We start from the raw sequence: 23,851 nt of genomic DNA, 5'->3' as shown, positions 1-23,851 counted from the left end.
CACACACACACACACACACACACACACACACACCAGAAACTATAGGCATGGCAGCCATGGCAGGAAGAAGCCTGGGCCCAGGAGAGTTTGTCATCTGCTAACGGGAATTTTTAGAGAAAAGGACTGGATGCCTTTGTGGCTGAGCTGGACTGCCCACTCTGACACCGACGTGGTCCATCTTTGTTCTCCCCTGGTGAGCCACAGCATCCTCGAGGTCAAAGGAGAGAGTTTATCGTGGCCCTCCCTTGGTTGACTCTGGCTCGGTACTGTGTTTCTAGATCTGGCCCCTGCTGGGCCAGATCCTTGCCTACCTTCAGCTTCTCCTGATTTCTTCAGCCCACAATCTGATGTATCTCCCTCCATCTCCTCACCTAGCAATGACTGAACACTCACACACACAGGAAAACCAGCAGTGGATTCTCTTTACAAGTGGCAGCAGATCGCTTAGTATAGACCCAGGGAGAAGAGCAGCAATAAGCTGTCTCCTCAGGCTGGGAATTCACAGACAAAGTTCAAGGAGGTTGTGCAGGAGATGTCATTCCAGAGCCCGTCCACTCTCATGCACACACAGTCTTCCCCTGAGCCGTAGTCATTTGGCTCGTTCTCTTTCCAGTTGCTGTAGACAAGCCTCCCGCCACCTGTCACATAGGTGAATGTGCCTTCCACCTCCTCATCTGTGATGCCCAGGAAGGTAGCGTCTTTGGCCACACTTTGAATGGCCCTGTTCTCCTCAGCATTCTTGGGGACAGCCACAGTGGCCCCCAGCTCTGTGCACAGAAACTTGGCTTTGGTGAAAGGCACCTTCTTACCATTGGTCACGTAGAATTTCTTCTCAGGCATTTTGCCCAGAGAGAAGGCTTGCACTGAAAATCACAAAGACAAGATAGAACTGATGGGTCTGAAGGCCAGGTGAGGACAGTAATGAGAATCTCCCCATCAGGGTACACAGCCTAGGAAGAAGGTAGCCCTTGGCTGCAGACCCAAGGCGGGCATCGCCAGCCCTGGCAGACAGCCTGACTCTCCTGGGATATCCCTCCCTCCAGCTCCACCTCCGCTAAAACCTGCCAGAACACACGAAGACATTCCGGGGCCTCACTACTGCTGCTTGGGCAGCAGGAGAGGAAGAAGCACCAAGAGCTACTTGAGAACTGTGGCTGGAGAAGGAGAGACAACAGACCTCCATTCGACTTTCTTTCTGCTCCTTGCTAGCTGAATGGTGCAGAAGGTGTTACCTACATCCCCTGAGCTTCTTTTCTTACCTGTAAATAACGTAAGTGTAAGCACCACAGATAGAGTTGGTGAGAAGATGGATGGTATCGTATAGTAAGATGATGCCATCCCTGCTGAGGTCCTGTATATAGTGTGTGCAGTACCTGTATTCATAAGGTTAGCTCTCTTCTTCTCTTTCCCCTACCCCTAGATCATGGAACAACACCACGAGAGTCAGGAAAACCATTACAGGGGCAGAAGAAACACTTACATTTTTTAACACGGTCCAGTTCTGACTTTAGCTTGTGTATTTCCTTCTCTAAAGCATCCAGCTTAGTTTGGGCAACTGTCAAGTGGCGGGGGGCAAGGGGGGAGAAGGTATTTTAGTGAAGAGCAGACGTTAAAGAGAAGAGCATTTTGTACAAAGTAATTAATAATAATAGTAATTTTTTTTTGCCAGTCCCTAGGCTTGAACTCTGGGCCTAGACCTTGTCCCTGAGCAACTTTTGCTTAAGGCCAGCAATCTACCATTTGAGCCACAGTGCCTCTTCTGGCTTTTTCTGTTTGCTAATGGGAGATAAGAGTCTCACAGACTTTACTGCCCAGGCTGATGATCCTCAGATCTCAGCCTCCTGAGTAGCGAGGATTACAGGATTGAGCTACTAGAGCCCAGTGTGATTACAGTTCTTTTTGTAGTGGTTAACTAATTTTTAAAATGATAAACTGTATTTTAAACATGTTACTATAAAGGTGATGTACAGAGGGGTTACCATTTCATAAGACAGGTAATGAAAACTTTTTTTGGAAAATGTTACTCCTTCCCATAGTGGTTAAATATTGTGATATCATAGTGATTTATACAAAAATGCCCATTAATGACCTTTTTTTGGAAAATATTTCTTTGTGACTTTTTTGCAGCTCAGGAAAATTCTTTCATTTTAAAAATTATTTTGATGGATTGGGAGATAAATGTTAGTAATTTTTTTTGTGTACCAGTACTGGGGCTTGAACACAGGGCCTTGAACTCTTGGCTGACCTTTTCACTTAAGATTGGATCTCTACCATTTGAGCCATACGTCTACTTCCAGATCTTTGCTGGCTCATTGGAAATAAGAGTTTCATGGACTTTTCTGCACAAGCTGACTTTGAACTAGGATGCTCAGATCTCAGACTCCTAAGTAGCTAGGCTGAATTTGTTTTATTATTTTATTTTTTCAGTTCAACATGTCAATTTATGAGTACAATGCATCTTGGGCAATGCCAACTCTTCTATCATTCTTCTCCCCCACCCCTGCCTACATATATCTAAACCCCACCCATCCCTCAAGTTTAATAACATCTTTTACTTTACTGAATTTGCCTATTTTATTCTGAACAAAGTTACCCAGAAGTTGTATGAGGCTGATTATATTCATGCCACTCTGGTAACAAACCGATAAAGAGCATCTCCTGAAAGGGCCCATTTCTTCCCCAGCCTAGAGCTGCAAAGCAGACTCTTCAGCAGAAGAAAAACCAGGGTCCATCTCCTTCTAGGCCTGATAAGGGAGTGGCCCTTCTGTGTCTGAAAGTCTGCTCTTTGCATCCAGAGGAACCCTTCCAGGCCCCACGTGACACTGGGTCAGGAAGCTCCAGTGAAGCTGCAGGACCTAGGGTACCTGCTACCTACCCTCCAGTCCCCACACACCAAATGCACTGAGGTGACCTTCTTACCAAAGCTGTCTCCAGGGTCTCCTTTTGGGCCTCTTGCTCCTGAAGGTCCAGGAGGCCCTAATTTTCCTGGCGGGCCCTGTAAGCCCCGGAGCCCCTCACCTGTTGGAAGACAAAGGAAACATTGTCTTCCATTGGCTATTGCTCCTTCTTTTTCTCTAGAATCTCAACACTTGACTCCCACAGTCTCCAACTATCAGCCAAGGAGACTTGGAGAGGAAAAGTTCTTCTTCTCCCTTCCCTACCTGGAAGATCCAGCCAGAGGAACAATTGCTTACACATCACTGAATCCTAGGTGGAAATATGGGACCTGGAGATCTAAAGGTTGATTTATTCTGAGTGGGCTTGCCCTCAAAACAATGACAGCTGACCATTCCCCTTTCTGCCCGCCCCCCCACTTCCCATCCACCAGGCCTCTAAGCTCCATTCCACACAAAACAACTCCTTCTTGGTAAAGGTTAGGAATCTGGAGCTGCCAACACTGTACCTGGATCTCCTTTGTCTCCTTTAGCTCCATCTCGACCATCTCGGCCTGGGCTGCCACAGGTGAGCACAGAGACCTTCTGGGCATCCTCACAGGTGGTCAGCTCTAAGGAGGATACCTTCAGTGCACACAGGAGAAGTGAAATCAGGAGGAACATGGTCCTTGACCTTGAGTGGGGAATGTGGAAGAAAGCAATTCCATCTCATTTTGCCCAGGTAACACTTGATACCATCTGTGGTGCTCTATACCTTGTGCTGAGACTGTTACACTGAGAGTATCACATATCACACTCCTTGGCTCTGAATGGCTCCCAGGCCACCACGGAGACCAACCACTGTGAAGACAGGAGTTAGTTTAGGAAATCAAGGAAGATGTGAGAGGAATAGTTCCTGTTTCTCCCTGGGACCATGAGCCCCTGTGGACACAAGACTTAGTGGTTCAATATTCTATTTCTTGTGGTCCCATAGACTAAAAGTTAAAAACTAAGTCCTGTTCCAGGTGGCCTGGCACAGAAACTGCACTGCTTATGTGAGCTGTCTGTTGCTGCTCTGGGTCTTAGCTCCCTTTCATGGCCACAAGACCCCAATCCTCAACTTCTTTTTCCTATGGGCCCTGGAGGTAGGCCCAAACCATAAACAGAGGACCCAAGATAAATCTGTTGGCAAGACTTGATTTACAATACTCATTCTTCCATTGTAAATAAAACCCCTTGCTTAAAAAAAACTTTTTATTGTTATTATAAAGGCAATTTACAGAAGGGTTATAGTTATGTAAGTCAAGGTAATGAGTACATTTATTTTGGGATGATGTTACTCCTTCCCTTGAGCTCTCCTAGATTTTCCCTCCCCAATTCCCACCTACAAGTTGTGTAGTTTATTTTTAACATAGTGTCTACTGAGTATCACTGCTGCATATGTTCACCCTTTGTCTCTCTTTTTCTGTGACCTCCCCCTTATCCACCCAAAGACAGATAAACTTACAAACAAGACAAAAAGAAAAGAGATCAGCAACAAAGGACAAAAAAAAAACTTTCCAATATCTGGAGTTCATTTTGATAAACATTATTTTATATGATCAGATGCACCTGGGCATTGCCCTTTTGTGTTCTTCTCCTTTAAAAACAACCCTGTTTTATGTGCTGGAATACACAATCTATCCACAGAGCTCTTTCCCCAGCAGTGCACCTGCCATCTTGCCCAATGTCTTTGTGTTGTGACAGGAACTTCCTGGAGGCTCCAGATATTTCCTGAGGCAGGATTCTGGAAACTTTGGTCACTGGTACTATCCAGAGGTATCTCTTGGTTTGAAATTTCCCACTCAGAAGCCAGTTCTTCCAGGCAAAACTACCCAGCATCTTGGAGTTTCCTCACCCAGGCCTGGCAGGCACCATGCAAGAACCCTCACTGTGTGATACCTATATCCTGATTCAGGCAGCCCTCAGGTTGCTGGTCACCCTGTCTGGAGGTGGGCCTTTCTGTAGGATATCTTGGCAGGCCAGACCTCCCTGGCCTCAGATCTCTTTCTCTCTGCTCTGCTCCAGCCTTGGATCTCCACATCCCTGGCCCTTGATTCACACTACTGTGCCTGCACTAGTCTAACCTGCCTGTTGGCTCCTCTTTACCCCCTCCCCCCCGAATCCTGGACTCAGTGAGTAATGACCATCTATGAGGATATCCTGGGAACATAACCTTCTCCATTTCCCTCTTTGTCTCTTAAATAAAACCCTCTTGTGATGGTACTAAAGGCCACATATCTATCATTTCTAGTCTAATCTTTTGGAAAGATCCTCCCTTTGGAAAGACTACTTCATTGTCAAGTGGACCATGAAGGATACAGCTGCTTTAGATCAGAGAGAAACAGAGACCCAGCTGACACCACCCTCTAATGCTTCTGCCTGGGACTTATCAAGTTCAAGCCAAGTGGTCAAACTCACAGCCCAGGCACCACCCCCACCCCAATTCCTCCAAAATGACTTACCGAAGGTGTCTGTGTAGCACAAAAGTAGTGATGGAGAAGCTGGCTCTTCAGCCTAGGTGTCTGGAAGATGTCTCCAACATCAAGTCCAATTAGCCTGGTGACAAGGGACCACACTGGAATGGACTTCAAACCCAGATTAATCAACAACCATCCTTAGAATGGCCATAACTAGGCAGCTCTCCAAGGCTGCTGGTGGGGTTGCAACACAGCAATAGCTCTCCACTTACGCTAAATCCCTCCTTGGACTGCCCCCTCTCATACAGCCAAATTGACAGCCTAGTCACTCTGGTCCTATACAATGTCAGGTTCTCAGCACTTATTCCAAAAGAAATATATGTATAAGTTGTACCAGACAAATATGCTTACTGGTACACACACACATGAACTCATGCACAGAATGCATGGCTCTGTCAGTTGTCAAGATTACCCAACCTCTCCATTTATGTTTCATTTCCTAGAAGGCTAGGGTGAGGAGATTAAGGCTCACAACCTTGGGTCATCTCATTCTTCCTTCCCATTCAAAATATTTGTCAAATGTCTTCCTTGGATGTGGCACGGTGCTAGACACAGAAGAAGAACTCATCGTTGGTTCGGAGGAAGATGGCAGAGGAGAAGCTGGAAGCTAAACAAACTCTCACATAGAAAGCAGTTTTAGTGTTCCAGTGAACAGTCCTAGGCTAGAGAATCACACCAAGTGTGCCATCACAGTACAGAGAGTTTGGCCAGAAAGGGAAAATCCAGGCAAAGAGACAGATCTGAGCACTTGCCCGTAGCTGTGGCTGTGGCAACTGTGGCAGCAATGGTGGTGGCCGTAGTCACCCTACCTACAACAGAGAGAGTCTGGGACAAAGGCGCCAGACACAGCAGGCGAACAGATTCTACTCAACACCAGCAAGAACTGACAAAGAGCAGACATCTTCATCCTGAAGATCACAGACCAGAGACGGCCCAGGAACCAAGACTCTGGCATGAGTAGAACCCTGACATCCCCACTCCTTCTCAGGGAGCAGAGGTGGGAAGGCTACCCCTCCCCTATCACCAGAGATCTCCATCTTTGATACTGACAAAGGCCCAGCTGAGCAGCTAGCTCCACCTCAGGCCTTGGAAGATAACAAAAAAAGTCATTTAGCAGGTCGCAGGAACCTGACCTAACCTGCCAGGCTCAGCTCCACCCATGGGAAAGTCACCCCGCCCAGGCAGAGAAAGCTCCATCCCCAGAGGAGTGACTTTCTTCAGTGGGTAAACAGAGCCAGAGGCTGCCCCTCCCTACAGCAGCCTAAACAATTGAAATTCAGTAAACAGAAACCCAGAGAACGACTCTAGGCTGGGCTCTTGTGAGTGTCTCAGGAGCTAGCATCTCAGGGAAAAGCTACTATTTGCTGAAAGGGCTCAACCCTATCCAGAACCTAGCCTCATCACAGCATCTCCAAACTAGAGGAAACAGCCATCTCCCTCTTTTGTGATACTCAAAGCAGATCTCCCTCCCACTGAACTAACCTGGAAGGAGGATTACAAAATCCTGGGTAACCCAAAGCGTTTTTCTGCCTGCTCAAACAAACTGACTTAAGAAACCAATCAAGCCACAGGAAAACCAAAAACCACAAGCAGACCAGAGATTGCACCAAGAGATTGGTTATGGACACAGGGGAGATACAGGATCTTCCCATTCCCCCCCCCCCAAAAATCAAAGAACTCTTTGTACCTTTTAAAAAAAATTTAAATTGTTTTCTATTCATCTTTTTTTCTCTCATAATTTTTATTTTACGTGTATATGTGTGTGTGTGTTTTAAATCTCTTCTGACCTTTTGCTCTTTCTTTTTATTCTTTTCATTTTTTCTCTTTCTTTTTTGTGTGACTTAATTGCTGTTCTGCTCATCCCCAGATATATACCCATTGTTGATTATTAGACCTTATCCCCCATTGTGTACATATTTAATCCAGAAATTTATTACTCAATTCACAACTTCTTAGGCTTAACTTCTTTAATAGCAGTATTATCTCTTTATGCCTATATAAAAGTAACTAACTTTAAGGATTTTTATTTTTTAGTTTTTCATGTCTCCTTTCTATCCCTCCCCTCCTCTCATCCTATCCTTTTCTTCTCCCAATATCATTTCTTTATACTTACATAATTTTAAGAGTTTCACTTTTAAATTTAAATTTTTGTTTTTCCATTTTTTAAAAAATCTCTCTCCTATCATTCTGTCCAATCCATTTCCCTCTCTCTCCTTTTACTTCTCCACATCCCTCTAATCCTATTTTTCCCCATATTTCTCCCTAAACCTAATAATTTCTGATTTGCCAAATTCTTCTTTGCTATTCTTAGCCTGTTAATCCATAGTTGTTTGATGTTGAATAGATTGTATCTGTTGAACTAGATTGTATCTGCAGCCATTTTGACTGTGCAACTACAAGACTCTGGTTGATGCTTGCCTTAAAATAGTGTTCTAGCACGAAATTGGTGTTACTTTCATACCAAATGGGCAGAATAAGCAGGAAAAACACAAGAAAAATGGCAAGTCCGGGTATCTCAACTCCCACTAATGATAATCAGGTGACAGAACAGTTAATGAATAATCCAGAGGAGAGTTCCCCAAAAGCTCTACAAACAGTAATGGTAAACATGGTGAATGAAAAGATTGAAAACTTGCAAAGGACTCAGTGTGAGTGTGATAGAGAGAGAGAGCAGGCAAACCAAAGATTAATGCAGGAATCTCATGAGCATGAGGAAGCTACTCAAAGATTAATACAGGAATTGTGTGAGCAGGTTGAGAACAGTCAAAGAGAAATAAAGGAATTGCGTGAGCAGGGTGAGAACAGTCAAAGAGAAAGACAGGAATTACATGAGCAGGTTGACAACAGACACAGAGAAACACAGGAATTGCATGAGCAGGCTGAGAATAGTCAAAGAGAACTGCAGGAATTGTGTGAACGTGAGGAAGCTAATCAAAGAGTAACACAAGAATTGCAAGAGCAGGATGATAATAGACAAAGATCAATAGAAGCATTTATGGAATCCATAAACAGACAGCTGAAAGAATTCAGATGGAGAGGGAGACCACAAAGGGAATGCTGAATGGAGCCAGACACAAGGAATGGGAGTCCAAAGAAACCATAACCAATCAGCTAAGTGATTTGAGAGTAAACACGGAACACCAAATTAAGGAAGTAAAGAAGTTCGTACAAGATCTAAAAAATGCTCCAACAAAGAATTTGAAGCCATCAAAGCTGACCAATTAGAAGGAAAAGAAATAAAAAACAAAGTAGAAAGCCTTGAAAGTAGGTTAGAACATGCAGAAGATCGAATCTCGGGGATTGAAGACAGCCTAGATATTATAGAGAAAGAACATACAACTATCCAAGACAAATCCAAGAAATACGATAGATCTATTCAACATTTGGAAGACACCATCAGAAGGCCTAATCTGAGGATAATGGGTGTGGAGGAGTACCTAGAGACAGAAGTCTAGGAAATTTGTTTAACAGTATCCTAGCAGAACTTCCCAAACATGCAAAAAGATAGGCCTATTCAGATACAAGAAGCTTTTAGAACTCCAAATAGACCAGACCAGAACAGGACTCCTACAGTCACATTATAATCCACACAGGATCAATTCAGGCCAAGGAAAAGATCCTTAAAGCTGTCAAGGAGAAAAGATCAATCACCTATAAAGGGAAACCAATTAGAATCACCTCAGATTTCTCAGCAGAGACAATTAAAGCAAGAAGAGCCTGGAATGATGTATGCCATGCCCTAAAAACAAAAAACTATCATCCAAGAATACTGTACCCAGCTAAACTCTCCTTCATAACTGAAGGCCAAATAAAAACCTATAGCAAAGAGAAACTGAAACAATATATCTCCACCAAAACAGCCCTCCAAAAGATACTTAAATATGTCCTAAACATAGAAAACCAACAAGACCACAATAAAGGCCAAGAAACTGCATCCAAACTGAGAATCCAAGAACCATAGGAAGAACCCATTTGTCACAGCCCCCAAGAAGGTGGATAACATGGCAGGAACTTCCAAATACCTCTCAGTCCTAACTCTCAACATTAACGGATTTAACTCTCCAATTAAGAGACATAGACTGTCTAGTTGGATTAAAAAGCAAGATCCTTCTATCTGTTGCCTTCAGGAGTCACACCTTGCCCATAAAAACAAACATAGTTTGAAAGTGAAAGGCTGGAACAAAATCTACCAAGCAAACAGCCCCCATAAACAGGTGGGAGTTGCAATCCTAATATCAGATAAAATAGACTTCAAATTAAAATTAGTGAAAAGAGATAAAGAAGGTCGCTACATACTAATTAAAGGATCTATCCTTCAGGAGGATATTACAATTCTAAATATCTATTCGCCAAACAATGGAGCACCCAAATTTATCCAAGAAACACTACTTTCCCTCAAATCTCACTTAGATTCAAAGACATTAATTGTTGGAAACTTTAACATACCACTATCCCCACTAGACAGATCAACTAGGCAAAAACTCAACAGAGAAACCACAGATCTAAACAACTGCATAGATCAACTAGATTTAACAGACATCTACCAATATTTCACCCAGCAGCATAAGAATACACATTTTTCTCAGAAGCACATGGAACATTTTCCAAAAAAGACCACATTTTAGGTCACAAAGCAAACTTGTCCAAATTCAGAAACAGTGAAGTTATACTTTGCATTCTCTCAGACCACAAGGGAATAAAATTAGAACTCTACACCAAAAGCCACTCAAGAAAGTCCTGTAAAACATGGAGGCTGAACAACACACTGTTGAATCACCAGTGGGTCATGGAAGAGATTAGAAAGGAAATTAAAATGTTCATGCTATTCAACAAAAATGAACACACAAATTACCAGCTCCTCTGGGACACAGCAAAGGCAGTACTCAGAGGCAAGTTTATAGCTCTGAGTTCCTACATCAACAAATTGGAGAGATCTGAAACCAACAATTTAATGAGACATCTGAATCTCCTCGAAAAAGAGCAGCAAGATAAACCCCAGCCAGAAGATGGAAAGAAAACATTAAAATTAAATCAGAATTAAATGAATTATAGGGATACAGGTGGACCCACTGCAACAATGAGATGTACAAGACGTTAAGTTGAAAAACGAACTTTACAACTTTGGCTGGGGGAGGGGGGGTAGGGGAGAGGGAGGGAGATGGGAAGAGATGGGAAGGGGAAACAGAAGAGGAGGCAAAAATGCTTGACAAGAAATGTACTCATTATCTTGCCTATGTAATTGTAACCCCTCTGTTGGCATTTTCACAATTAAAAAAAAAGAATTAAATGAATTAGAATCCAAAAAAACCATAGAAAGAATCAACAAAACAAAGAGTTGGTTCTTCGAAAAAATTAACAAAATTGACAGGCCTTTAGCAAATCTTATCAGAAAAAAAACAATAGACCCAAATAAATAAAGTCAGAGATGAGAATAGAAACATCACCACAGAAACAACCAAGACTCAGAACATTATAAGGGAATACTTCTCAAACCTTTATGCTAATAAGTTTGAGAACTTGGCAGAAATGGACCTTTTCCTAGAAAATATCATGCTGAAACTAAACCAAGATGAGTTAAACCGTCTTAGCAGGCCCATATCAAGCATTGAAATTAAAACAGCAATAAGAGACCTCCCATTTAAGAAAAGCCCAGGACCAGATGGATTTACAGTGGAATTCTACAAGGCCTTCAAAGCAGAGCTCTCACCAATACTCCTGTAACTCTTCAATGAAATTGAAAGAGAAAGTTCACTACAAAACTCTTTCCATGAAGCCATCATAACCCTCATCCAAAACCAGGAAGGGACTCATCAAAGAAAGAGAACTATAGACCCATTTCTTTGATCAACATTGATGCAAAACTTCTCAACAACATTTTGGCCAATCGATTTCAACAATTCATCCAAAAAAATCATACACCATGATCAAACAGGATTCATTTCAAGGATGCAAAGCTAGTTCAATATACACAAATCAATTAATATAATTCATTACATCAACAAGAGCAAGGATAAGAACCACATGGTTATCTCAATAGATGCAGAAAAAGCATTTGGCAAGATCCAACACCCCTTTATTATGAAGGTTCTGGAAAAATTAGGAATCCATGGAACATTCCTCAATACAATAAGGGCTGTATATGACAAACTTAAACCCAGCATTACACTTAATGGTGAAAATCTAAAGCCATTTCCTTTTAACTCATGAAGGAGACAAGGATGTCCACTCTCTCCACTTCTCTTCAATTTAGTGTTAGAATGCCTAGCTACAGCAATAAGACAAGATGCAAACATAAAAGGGATCCAAATAGGGAAAGATGAATTCAAACTCTCCCTCTTTGCAGATGACATGATTTTGTATTTAAAGAATCCCACGGACACCACTCCCAAATTACACAAGCTGATTCAAAACTTTGGCAAAATAGCAGGGTATAAAATTAACCCTCAAAAATCAATGGCTTTCCTGTATGCCAACAATGAGAAAAGTCTGGCTGAAATCAGGAAATCAACTCCATTTGTAATAGCCCCACAAAAAATGAAATATTTAGGAATTGACTTAACCAAAGAAGTGAATGACCTCTATGATGAAAACTTTAAAAACCTGAAAAAGGAAATCAAAACAGAACTTAGAAAGTGGCAAAACCTCCCATGCTCCTGGATTGGAAGGATCAACATAGTGAAAATGGCAACACTTCCCAAGGCTATCTACAAATTCAATGTGATACCTACCAATATTCCAACCTCATTCTTCAAGGAAATAGAAGAGGCAATCCAAAAATTCATATGGAACAATAAAAGACCCCAAAGAGCAAAATGCTCCTCAACGGAAAGAACACTGCTGGAGGAATATCAATACCAAATTTCAAACCCTACTACAAAGCCATAGTAATCAAAACAGCTTGGTACTGGCACAAGAACAGACCTCAGGACCAATGGAATAGAATGGAACACCCAGAAATGAACCCACAGACCTATAGCCATCTAATCTTTGATAAGGGACCTAAAAACATAGAATGGAAGAAAGACAGCCTCTTCAGTAAATGGTGTTGGCGAAATTGGTTAATCACTTGTAGAAAACTAAAGCTAGATCCTTATATATCACCCTGTACCAGAATCAACTCTAAATGGATCAAAGACCTCAGAGTCAAAGCAGACACTCTGAAAATATTACAGGATGGAATAGGAGAAACCTTAGGTCTCCTTGGTACAGGCTGAAATTTTCTTAATAGAAGCCCAGAAACACAACAAATCAAAGAAAGGTTGGACAAATGGGATTGCATGAAATTGCAGAGCTTCTGCATGGCAAAGGACATAGCTAGCAGGATCAATAGAAAGCCCACTGATTGGGAGAAGATCTTCACTAGCCATACAACTAACTAGGGTCTCATATCTAAAATATATCTGGAACTCAAAAAATGAAATCCCCCAACAACAAATCCTCGAAGAAACAACTGCCCAATAAATAAGTGGGCTAAAGACTTAAAGAGAAACTTCTCTGAAGAGGAAAGAATGGCCAATAGACACAGGAAGAAATGCTCAAACTCCCTAGCCATAAAAGAAATGCAAATCAAAACAACATTGAGATACCACCTCACCCCAGCTAGAATGGCTATAATCAAGAACTCTAATAACAACAGATGCTGGAGGGGATGTGGACAGAAGGGAACCTTACTGCATTGTTGGTGGGAGTGTAAACTTGTTCAACCACTTTGGAAAGTAGTATGGAGGTTCCTCAAAAGACTCCACATAGAGCTCCCCTATGACCCAGCAATCCCACTTTTGGGCATTTACCCAAATGATCACAAACAAGACCATACAAAAGCTACCAGCACAATTATGTTTATTGCAGCATTATTTACCATAGCTAAGATATGGAACCAACCCATATACACAATGGAATTCTATGCCTCCATCAGAAAGAATGACATTGCCCCATTTGTTAGGAAATGGAAAGACTTGGAAAAAAATTATATTAAGTGAAGTAAGCCAGGCCCAAAATAAGCCAGGCCCAAAGAAACATAGGTCCCATAGTTGCCCTTATTTGCAATAACTAATATATGTCAGAGACAAGCAGAAAGAGTCAGGTAAGTTGATGTTAGACAAAATGAATCCCAAGATAAGAACTCAAATGTTTTTTCTTTCTTACTATTGTTTCTAACATATTTATAATGATTTCTTTTTTACTTTGTATTTTCCTCCCCCATGGTATAACCCCTGTTTTCACTGTATTTGATTTTGGTATAATTTGTGGAGGGGAAGGGAAAAACCAAATTGTTTAAATAATGATACAGGTGGACCCCTTGTAACAATGAGATGTACAAGATGTTATGTCACAAAACAAACTTTACAACTTTGGCGGGGAGGGAGGGATATGGGAATGGATGGTATGGGGAAACAAAGTTGGAGGCAACAATGCTTGATAAGAAATGTACTCATTACCTTGCCCATATAATTGTAACCCTTCTGTACTCTATTTTCACAGTAAAAAAAAAAAAGAACTCATTGTTAATAATTTAAGTCAGAGCTAAATGTAGATTTTGCAGTGTTGATCTCTCTGCCCAGTGCGGTCCCCCTATCCTTGTACTGCTGGTTGTTGTCATTTAAGTTTCAGCTTAAATAGTATAAGAGAAAGGGGAGCCAAACACCGGTGGCTCATGCTTCTAATCTTAGTTACTCAGGAGGCTGAGATCTGAGGACTGCTGGCAGAAAAGTTTGTGAGACTTCTATGCTCCAATTAACCACCAAAAAGTCATAAGTGGAGCTGTGGTTAAGTGGCAGACCATTAGCCTTGAAGAAAAATACTTAGTGTCATTGCCCAGGCCCTGAGTTCATGCCCCAGGACCAGCATAATAAGAAAGGGAGAGAGAGAGAGAGAGAGAGAGAGAGAGAGAGAGAGAGAGGAAACAGACACACAAAGAGAAAAAGACAGCTTTACTAAGCACTTATATATATGTATGTATATATGTATATATACTTATATATGTATGTGTGTATATATATGTATATATAGACATACACACACACACACACACACATATATATATATATATATATATATATATAGTCAGTGGTTGGGCCTGAACTCTGGGCCTGATTTAAGTTTTTGCCTAGTACTTGTTTCTATACGTAATTATTCTGTTTGCTGACTTATTGATTGCCCCACCCTTTTAAAATGAGAACTTCCTGAGAACAGGGATCTTATCCCTAGCTGGTGTATGCCTGCCAGCAAATGCCTACAACCTGACAGTGCTCAAGAAATGGTTGTGGCCAGGTGCTATGGTCCACACTTGAAATCCTAGCTACTCAGAAAGCTGAGACCTGAGGGTCATGGTTCAAAGCCAGCCAGGGTAGAAAAGCCTGTGAGACTCTTATCATTAGTTAACTAACAAAAAACCAGAACTGGAGCTATGGATCCAATGGTAGATTTCTAGCCTTGAACAAAAAAAGAGCTGAGGGGCAGTGGCCAGGCCCTGAGTTCAAGCCCCAGGACCAGCACATGTGTTTGTGTATGTGCGTGCGTGCACACGCACAGGTACGCATGCACACACACACACACACACACACACACATGTATGAAAGGGTTATATAACAAATGTACTCTTCAGCATCACACCCTCAGGGCAGCCTTCTTGGCTTCTCTCTGTTACTTTCCTTGGGCAGGAATTATGTTCAATTCACTTCCTTGTTCCCAGGATACACCACAGGGCCCGGCACACAACAAGGAGCTGATGGGAGACTAAGGAAAGGGGATGCTTGGAGCAGGGCAAACATCTGGCCAGGCCATGGGTCCTCCAGGCCTGGGTTTACAGGAGTGTTCAGGTTTATCATTACAGCCTGATCAAGTCTAAGCCCAAGTCCCTGATGTGATACTGGATGCCAGCCTTCTTCCAAATTCACACTCACTCTTCAAATCACTTTAATCGCACAAACAACTCAAGAGGTTTGTTTTCTCCCTTGTGGGGTATAAGGCTAGGCCACTTCCCTTGGCTTCTGTCTTATGATTGGCAGTTTGGCTTTGCAAAGGCAATCAGTCCATGTATAGTCAGGGCCTGCCAAGCTTGCCAGGCACCAAGAGGGGCCCCCTTTATTAAAACACCCCTCTAAGGCCTGTGTTTCCTAATGCTATTAATATAACTTGTTCAAGGTCCATGAGCTCAAAGGACAATCCTTATAGCAAACAGACAGATTTTCCCTAAAAGTGGGGATCTAAAACAGTCTAATGAGATATACATAAAACCAGGCCCCTATACATGCTATAGCCTAAGAGAAAGTATGGATGGGGAGGGGGAGTTAAGGATGGGAGAACAAAGCAACAATAATAAGGTCTTGATCTGACCAGGTACTGTAGCACATGCCTATAATCCCAGTACTCAGGAGGCTGAGACAGGAGGATTGAGAGTGCAAGACTTGGTTAGGCTATATAACAAGACCCTGGCTTAAAATTAAAAGAAAAAAAATTTTAAAAGATTTAAAAAACTTTGATTCAGTAGGGTTGAAGATTCTCTCAACCTATCTGTAGGTCTGTTTACTTACAGATGTAGGATTTGAGTTTGGATTTATGCTGATATTACTAATAACATCATCATCATCATCATTGAAATGTATTATTTATGCCAAGAAGAATTGTGGTTTTTATTAATAAGTTTTTTTATTGTGAAAATACTGTACACAGGGGTTACAATTACATGAGCAAGGTAATGAGTACTTTTTTTTATCAAGCATTGTTGCCTCCTCCTTTGTTTCCCTTTACCATCCCTGCCCTCCCATCTCCCCCCCCCACTCCTCCCCTAAGAATTGTGTTTTAGGTGTCCCACATTGTCACAACATAATGGACTGTGGAGACATAAAAGTAACAGAGACCCTTGCCAATAACCCAGACATCTTAAAATTCTCTGATAGAGTTTGAGTTTACATTCACCTTATAACAATCACCAAGCATAGGAGGAAATAATCAGAGTGATAGTTGACAGAAACAAGGAGCCTCAGAGATGGTCCACTAAGGGCTGAGTGTTCTACACAATCAATTAATTAATCTACCAATCCTTCATATCTGGTTCTGCATCTGCCAATTCAACCCACTACAGATAAAAAATTATAGTTAGGACTATGGTGATTATTTCTGTGCTAGGTGTCTATAGACTTTTTTCCTGTCATAACTTCCTAAACAGTACCACAACTATTTATATAACATTAAGTGTTGTGAACAATCTAGGGGTGGTTTGAAGTATGCTGCAGATGTGTATAGGTTCGAGGGGAGCATGATACCATTGTATGTAAAGGATTTGAGCATTTGATCTCAAAATCACTCTTGCATAGATAACAAAGACAGACTGTATACTTAAAAAGAGGGAGTAATTAATAAATAGATCCAAATTAAATTAATGAATAAAGAAATAACTACCAATGAAATAAAAACTGGTTAACTCTCATAATATTTGGCATATATGACTATAGTACTTTAAACCATTGCTTACTGTTTCTTTGCTTCCTTCTAATTATAGAGTTAGGTACCCACACTCTCTGCTAAAATAGTTAGCATGAGGAGCAAATACCCAGCCCCTGTGATATTTGGCTTGGCTTTGTGACCAGGAATGAATCGGAAGGGAACAGGAATTTCAAGAGCACTCAGAGTTTAAAAAAAAAATAGCCTCTTGTGTTTCTTTCCCAATCATGGGGAGAAATACATCCCTGTTAGCCACCAATATTGGGGATAACTGCATGATGAAGAACAGACAGAAAAGTGGGGCTGTGGCTCAAAGTAACAGAGCACTGGCCCTGAGCAAAAGAGCTCAGGGACAGCTCCCAGGCCCAAGTTCTAGCCCCACAACTGTCCAAAAGAAGAAGAAGAAGAAAAAAGAACAAAACAAAAAAAAACAGGAACAGACAAGAATTCTGGCAAGGGAGGCTAATCCCACATCTGAGATCACGCAAGCTCAGCTGAGATCAGACAAAGCCTTATCACACTAGAAAACCCGGAGCAAGAGAGAAAACTCAACATGGTTGTATGTATCTGTTACGCATGATCTGGCTGATATGAGATCAGTGATTAACAGAAAAATAGAAAAAATAGGTTAAGTCAGAAAGGATGATGAAGTGTATACTGATAGAGAAGTTTTGACATCAGTGTTCAGTATATCAGAATATATTTAACTATACTTATACAAGAGGTTTTTTTTGGAAATCCACTGGGACTTGAACTCAGAGCCTGGTCACTGTCCCTGAATTTTTTGTTCAAGGCTAGCACTCAACCACTTTGAACTTCAGCTCCACTTCTGGTTTATGAGTGGTTAACTAAAAGTCAGAGTCTCACAGGGACTTTTCTTCTCCGGGTGGCTTTGAACTGTAATCCTCAGATCTCAGCCTTCTGAGTAGCTAGGATTACAGGCGTGAGGTACCAGTGCCCAGCCTATAGACAGGATTAACAGCATAAGATAATACTACTATGTACAACTGATTTTATAGCAACATATTTTATAGTGGTATGTTTGAAAACTAGATAACATAGATAGTAGAAGGCAATTTAGAATAACTCAAGCTGGCCCAAGAAGTTTTAGAATGAGTGATTTATCATTAGTAATACATGCCAGACATGGAAGCAAAAGTGTATCAGACATCTTTATTGAAAGATGTTATTTTTTGAGGGGACAGCATTAGGGTTTGAATTCTGGGCCTCATTCTTGCTTGGCTGGCTTCTGCCATTTGAGCAATGCTACAGTCCTATTTTTTGCTATTATTTTGGACCTAAGAGTCCAGTAAACTTTTCTGCCTTTGCTGGTCTCAAACCACTATCTTCCAGATCTAAGCCTCCTAGTTAGCTAAGATCATACATGAGAACCAACAACACCTGGCCAAGAAAATGGTTGGGAGGTGAGATTTTTCTTTTATCAGCTTTTCAGAGAAGAGATAAATGAATATTCCCTCAAATACATAGCTTGTACTATAAAAATTTAAAGTGATTATCTAAATATATAAATCAGAATGGACGAAGATAGAAAAAAAGAAAGAAAGCTCTTAGAAAATATATCTTATAAGTAGAGATGCTATACACATTTTTATTTATTTGTTTGTTTATTATGATGTACCAGTCCTGGGGCTTGCACTCAGGGCCTGGGTGCTATTCCTGAGCTTCTTTTGCTCAAGGCTAGTACTCTCTCATTTGAGCTACAGCTCCACTCTTGGCTTTTTCTGAGTAATTTGTTGAAGATAAGAGTCTCACAAATTTTCCTGACATACATGTATTTATTTTAAAATTTTATTTTATCTTAAAGTCTAACAATGCACTGATGGCTAATAGCAAAGTCTTTAGAATCTGACTTCCTGTGTGATCTTTGGAAAATCACTTTAACTTTTAAGTACTTCAATCTTATTTGCCACTGGGGAGAATAATAGCATTTATAGACTAATGTGGTAATGCAAGTAGAGTCCCTGGCACAGAGTAAATGTGATGATATTATCAGTCATTAGACCAAGAAGATATAGTTCAGGAATGCAAGGTCAGTTCAACAGCAAAAAAACAAATCAACTCACTGACCTATCACAGGTTTTATTAAAAGTTTCACTTCAGATATGTACACACTTAAAACCTGAAGCTCACTTAAACTAATAAAAGATCACAATTTCTTCATACATGTCCTTCCCAGACCTGTCAAATGTGAAGTATTTGGTACTGATTAAAGATACATCCCAAGAAAATTATTCTGTCTTCTAGTTTTGTCATTAAGATCTCTGAGATTCCAGGGATTACATTTAAAAGCCAGCTGTTCAACTTCTAGTAGTTTGGGTAGCTAATTAGAGACAAGAGTCTCACTGACTTTTCTGCCTGGGCTGGCTTGAAATCATGATCCTCGGTTCTCAGCCTCCTGAGCAGCTAGAATTACAGGTGTGAGCCACTAGTGCCTGGCTTAGGATTTTCCATTCTTGAGGCAAGGACTCGGAGCCAAAACTACTTGGACTTACAGAGTACAGAAATGGGACATTTCTTGGAAGCAAAACAATGGAACCTCATCGACCTTCTCCTTCTTATGTCCACTCAGCTTTTGCTGGGGATGAGTATGAGGGCAAATGGATTTGAATCCAGCCTCTGCCATTTTCTCTCAAAATATTTCACATTTTTCTTAATGTCTTTTGTTTGGCTTTCTTGCTTAAGTTTGGCATTCTACCACTTTAACCACACTTCTACTTTTGTATTTTTGCTGGTTAACTGGAGATAAGAACCCCACAGAGTTTTCTGCCCAGGCTAATTTTGAACCTCCATCCTCAGATTTCAGCCTCCTGAGTAGGTAGGATTACAGGTGCCCAACTAACATCTACTTCCCTTAACCTTCATATGTGCATCTTCACCTAAACAATAATACAGGTCCCAAGGCAGAAGTTTCTGAAGTGGAAGTTTCAGAACTTCCTGCCCAGGGGATTGGATGTGGTTTCTATAAAAACAATCACTTTGTAGTAGTGATTATGATATTCATCTTGGTAAGTAGTGTAATCGGAGAATAATTGTAGCTGCAATGTTATTTTATTTCCATTTCAAAGATGAAGAAAGAGGTTTGGGTAAAATAACCCCCAAGAGTCACAGGGTACCTAACCCACTCCAAGACATATTCTAAGACCCAAATAGCTGCTTACAATGAAATGTCAGATTGAACAGATTGATGGGAGGAGACTGCAAATGGTGGGGTTAGTGGTGTGAATGACTCTGGAAGCTCTGAAGTGGGTGGGGAATGTGTGCTTTAGCAAGAAAGCTCTAGAGCAGGAGGATCTCTTCTTAGTGTTCTAGGCTGCCTGTTGTTAGGTCAGGAGGCTGAGTTGGTACCTCAGAACTCAAGGTAAATTGTGTATATCAATCAGTGGGGCTGAGTTCACCAGCAGTGTACTGTGGCCCTTATGGAGATCATAGAAACCTCATGGAGACCAACTTTGTCCTAGAGATATCCTGGTACTGAATCGTCCTGCATTGACGCTTAGCTCTGTACATTAAAGTTCCCCCGAAGACTCTCTGTCTGCCACCATGTTAACCAAGACTGCTAAATCTTGATGTAACAGGATAGGAATAGACTACAGAGGAAGACTAGGTGGTTGGAGGACCTTTTCTTCCTGATACCTCAAGGCCACCATCTAGAAATAAAGGATGGAAGCAGAATCTCCATCTCCTACCAAAGGTCAAGGTTGGCAGTGACTGCCTTGGGTGGGTGCTCAGTTGTCAAAGGAATGTGAAGATGTTTTAATGATCATGAGGGAGAGAGTCAGGCCCATCTGTGGAATGAAGGGAATAAGGATGCCTCTAGCTCTAATAGCCAGGAGCAAATTTGGTTAAAAGAATCTGCAGCATCTTACAGACCAAAAGGACCCTGGAGCTGGAGGCTGAAAGGCCAGGTAGGATCCCATCTCTCTTGTGGGCTAAGTACCTGCTCAAAACTCACAGATGGCCAGTCGGTACTGCAGACAGTTCTTATCATTCCATGTCCCATCAGTGTACATCTCCACGCACTTCTCTTTGCCCCGACCCCTGGGTTCCCCTGGGTACCAGCTAGTGAAGTTTACAGGAGCCCCATCTAGGTAATGGAAATCTCCAGGGGCGGGCCCCGCATCCAGGCCCAGGTAGGCATAAATGTTGTATTTCTTCACAAGGCTGGCGATGGCTGCGTTTTCCTCTGAACTCCTTGGGACAGCAATGTCACCACCTGCTCTGGCACACATCTCTCTAATAGCATCAAAGTTGGCCGACTGCCCACTGGTGGAGAAGACCTTCTCTCCCACTGCCAACACAGAACCCTGCAAGCGGAGGACTAAAACCAGAGAAGTCTGGGTCAGGCTACCAACCTCTGTCTCTGTGTCACTCACTCAGGCCATCTACGCCTTCCCTTCCTCTTTCAATCCTCATTTTCTAAATTCCTCTCTGCTCTTATCCATCCATCTATCCATCCATTCATCATTCATTCATTCATGTAATCAGCAAGTATTGTGAGAAGGAGTCCAATTTTCTGGAATTCAACAGAAGGCAAGATAAGCAAAGAATATGCTCCCAGGATAGGATTTGGGAACAAATCCATGCTCACTTCTGTCTCCTCTGGGTCAGTAGAGACACTAGGAAAAGGAAAATCTCCTTGTTTCCTCCATGGCCAACATGTCCACACTTGTCAGGCCTCTAGGTTCTGGAGGCTGGTGCTGATGGAATCTTAGAGAGACCTCTACTCCATGAATTCCCAGTGCATGCATCCCCTTACCTCCCATTAGCTGCTGGGCTTTATGTCTGAGCTCATAGAGGTCTGTTTGGAGCTCCTCGTCCAGATAAGCTGGAATCCCTGTGGAGGGAACCTCAGGCTGAGTCAAAGATCCTTACTTATGCCAAACAGCTGTGTAACCAGCTGCAAGCCTAGAACTCCATCCTTTAATACAAACCCACATCCAAGGCTCTACAAAGCTGAGTGCTTCCACTGTCCCTAGGCACCCATCTTTTATTATAGTCTTGCACCTGTTCAGCTCCTTCCTCCTCTTCTTTCCTGCTATATCGCTTGAAGGTCTCCCCCTGTCCATCTCTGGGAGCTCTTTTGACCTGTGGATGTGGTGTTCTCCCCACCCTCCACCATAATGGTCTCTGCACGCTCCTGGTGAACTTCTCAGAGACCTGGAGCTCCACTGTGATGTTGGCTTCCCAATCACTTCCTCTGTCTGAACCTCAGGTCTGCACAACCCTGTGTACCTTTCAGAATGGCCCCAGAGCCCAGGAAGACATCTCTGGCCACCTCCCAGCACAGTCTTTCTTTCCCTATCTGGTACCTGGGTCTCTCCATCAACAAGTCATGATGCATGGAGCACTTCCTACAGTTTGTCCATCCCTGAATTGTGACTGCATTACCCAGATACCACTGCTTCCTCTTCCCAGGCTCACATTATCTTACTTAGCACTACACCCTGGGCAACTCCACTGCTTCATCCCTGATGTAGATGATGAGGCTACATCACCCCTGCCTATTTGCCCCTCTTAAGGCCTGCTTACCTGGAGGGCCCCTCTCACCAGGCTCCCCCTTTTCTCCATGCTCTCCAGGGGCACCAGGGGCCCCTACGAGCCCGTCACGCCCAGGGAGACCTGGCATTCCTCCAGGAGGACCCATGGGGCCTGCAGAGAGAAGGAGACACAGGTGTGAACCTCCACTATCATCTGGGATGAGTCATCTACCACTCTGTGAGCACTGTGACATGATAGTCCCGCGTAAAGGCTCCCAGAAACTCCCACCAAGCCCCACCCAACCAACTAAGCCCTGAACTGATGAGGGGCCTTGTGAAGATGGATCTATGTCCCTTGGTGAAGAGAGGGTTTCCCACACAGTACCTGGAGGTCCTGGGTCTCCTTTGATACCATCTCTCCCATCCCTGCCGGGCAGCCCATGGGTTCCAGGAGTACCAGGAATGCCCGCACTTCCGATACAGACCTCCGTCCCATTGCACATGATACCAGAAACCGTTGTCAAGATGAACATGAGGGCCAAGGAGCACAGGGACATGGCTCCTGCTCCTGCTGCTGCTCCTGCAGAAGGAAAGGGCCCCCATTAGCCCAAGGGAAGCTTTTTCAAATCTCTCTGTCTCTAACCCGTCATCCAGCTGTGTTTTTGTCAGGACTTGGGAATGTGACAGGGTATAAAGGCCAGGCAGATCCAGACAAAAGCTCTGGGGAAGACATCTCCAGCATCGTCTGGTATCTAACTTGGTCTCATGGATGATCTCACCAGATTGAGGTTTTGTCATTCCAGGGGAGGTGAGGAGCAGAGTAAAGAGCTCTTCCTTTTGTTAGGGCCTCACTCTGGGGCCCTAAGGAAGTCACTGTACTTCTCTGACCTCTGCTGAAGCTGCTGCACTATGGAGACAAGTCTATTAGGACTGTCTGTCCTGAGGCGGGATGGGGGTACTCACTCTCTGAACTTGCACCCTCCTTTGAGATTTTAAGAGTTGACCAGAGTTGAACAGATGATCAAGGTCCATAGCCTTTCCCCAACCCAAAGGATCAATGATGAGGGCGTCTCCTTCTCTCTCGCCTGGCCCTTGGTGAGGCCTGTGGCTCCTAGGCTGGATCTTACTGTGGAAACCCACCCATGAAGAACACCCGGGGCTGGGGGCTGAGCTCACCCATACAAAGAGCCTGCAGGCTGTGGGACTCTCGGCCTCTGAGTCATATTGGGGCAGTGGGCTGCACCATTTATAGGTATGTGGGCTGCTAGGCTTCCTCCCCTCCCTGTCACAAGGGCTCAGGGAGGGCCTGGCAGGAAGCAGCCATCTTGTTTACATAGCTCATTTCCTCATCTAGCACTCAACACTAAGAGCACTTAAGGAATTTGAGGGGAATCCAGAACCTGCGAAGGGAAATTCCAGGTGTGCAGGAAGGGAAATCTCTCTCTGGTGAAGGATACCTGTGTTATTCACAGCAAGCTTCACACTAATGATAGATGGTAGTCTATAATCAGGAACCAGT

The 23,851-nt window shown here is 42.8% G+C and overlaps 2 protein-coding genes across 2 annotated transcripts; both read right to left on the bottom strand.

Moving 5' to 3' along the window:
* Nucleotides 1–402: 402 nt before the first annotated feature.
* LOC105997596 (mannose-binding protein A-like) lies at nt 403–5,461 on the bottom strand. Its single transcript, XM_013032074.1, has 5 exons — nt 5,378–5,461; nt 3,404–3,567; nt 2,920–3,018; nt 1,481–1,555; nt 403–863 (listed from the first exon to the last, which is right to left on the bottom strand). Exons 2-5 carry the CDS (start codon nt 3,555–3,557, stop codon nt 487–489), a joined length of 705 nt encoding a protein of 234 aa, XP_012887528.1. The 5' UTR covers nt 3,558–3,567; nt 5,378–5,461; the 3' UTR covers nt 403–486.
* Nucleotides 5,462–20,796: 15,335 nt separating this feature from the next.
* LOC105997599 (pulmonary surfactant-associated protein A-like) lies at nt 20,797–22,889 on the bottom strand. The gene is made up of 4 exons (XM_013032078.1): nt 22,718–22,889; nt 22,385–22,504; nt 21,612–21,689; nt 20,797–21,173 (listed from the first exon to the last, which is right to left on the bottom strand). Exons 1-4 carry the CDS (start codon nt 22,887–22,889, stop codon nt 20,797–20,799), a joined length of 747 nt encoding a protein of 248 aa, XP_012887532.1.
* Between the last annotated feature and the right edge of the window lie 962 nt (nt 22,890–23,851).

The sequence above is a fragment of the Dipodomys ordii genome, unplaced genomic scaffold (genome assembly GCF_000151885.1).
Source record: "Dipodomys ordii isolate 6190 unplaced genomic scaffold, Dord_2.0 Scaffold148, whole genome shotgun sequence".
Lineage (NCBI taxonomy): Eukaryota > Metazoa > Chordata > Mammalia > Rodentia > Heteromyidae > Dipodomys > Dipodomys ordii.
The sequence above is the reverse complement of the archived record's forward strand: the minus strand, read 5'-3'. Positions and strand labels throughout refer to the sequence as shown.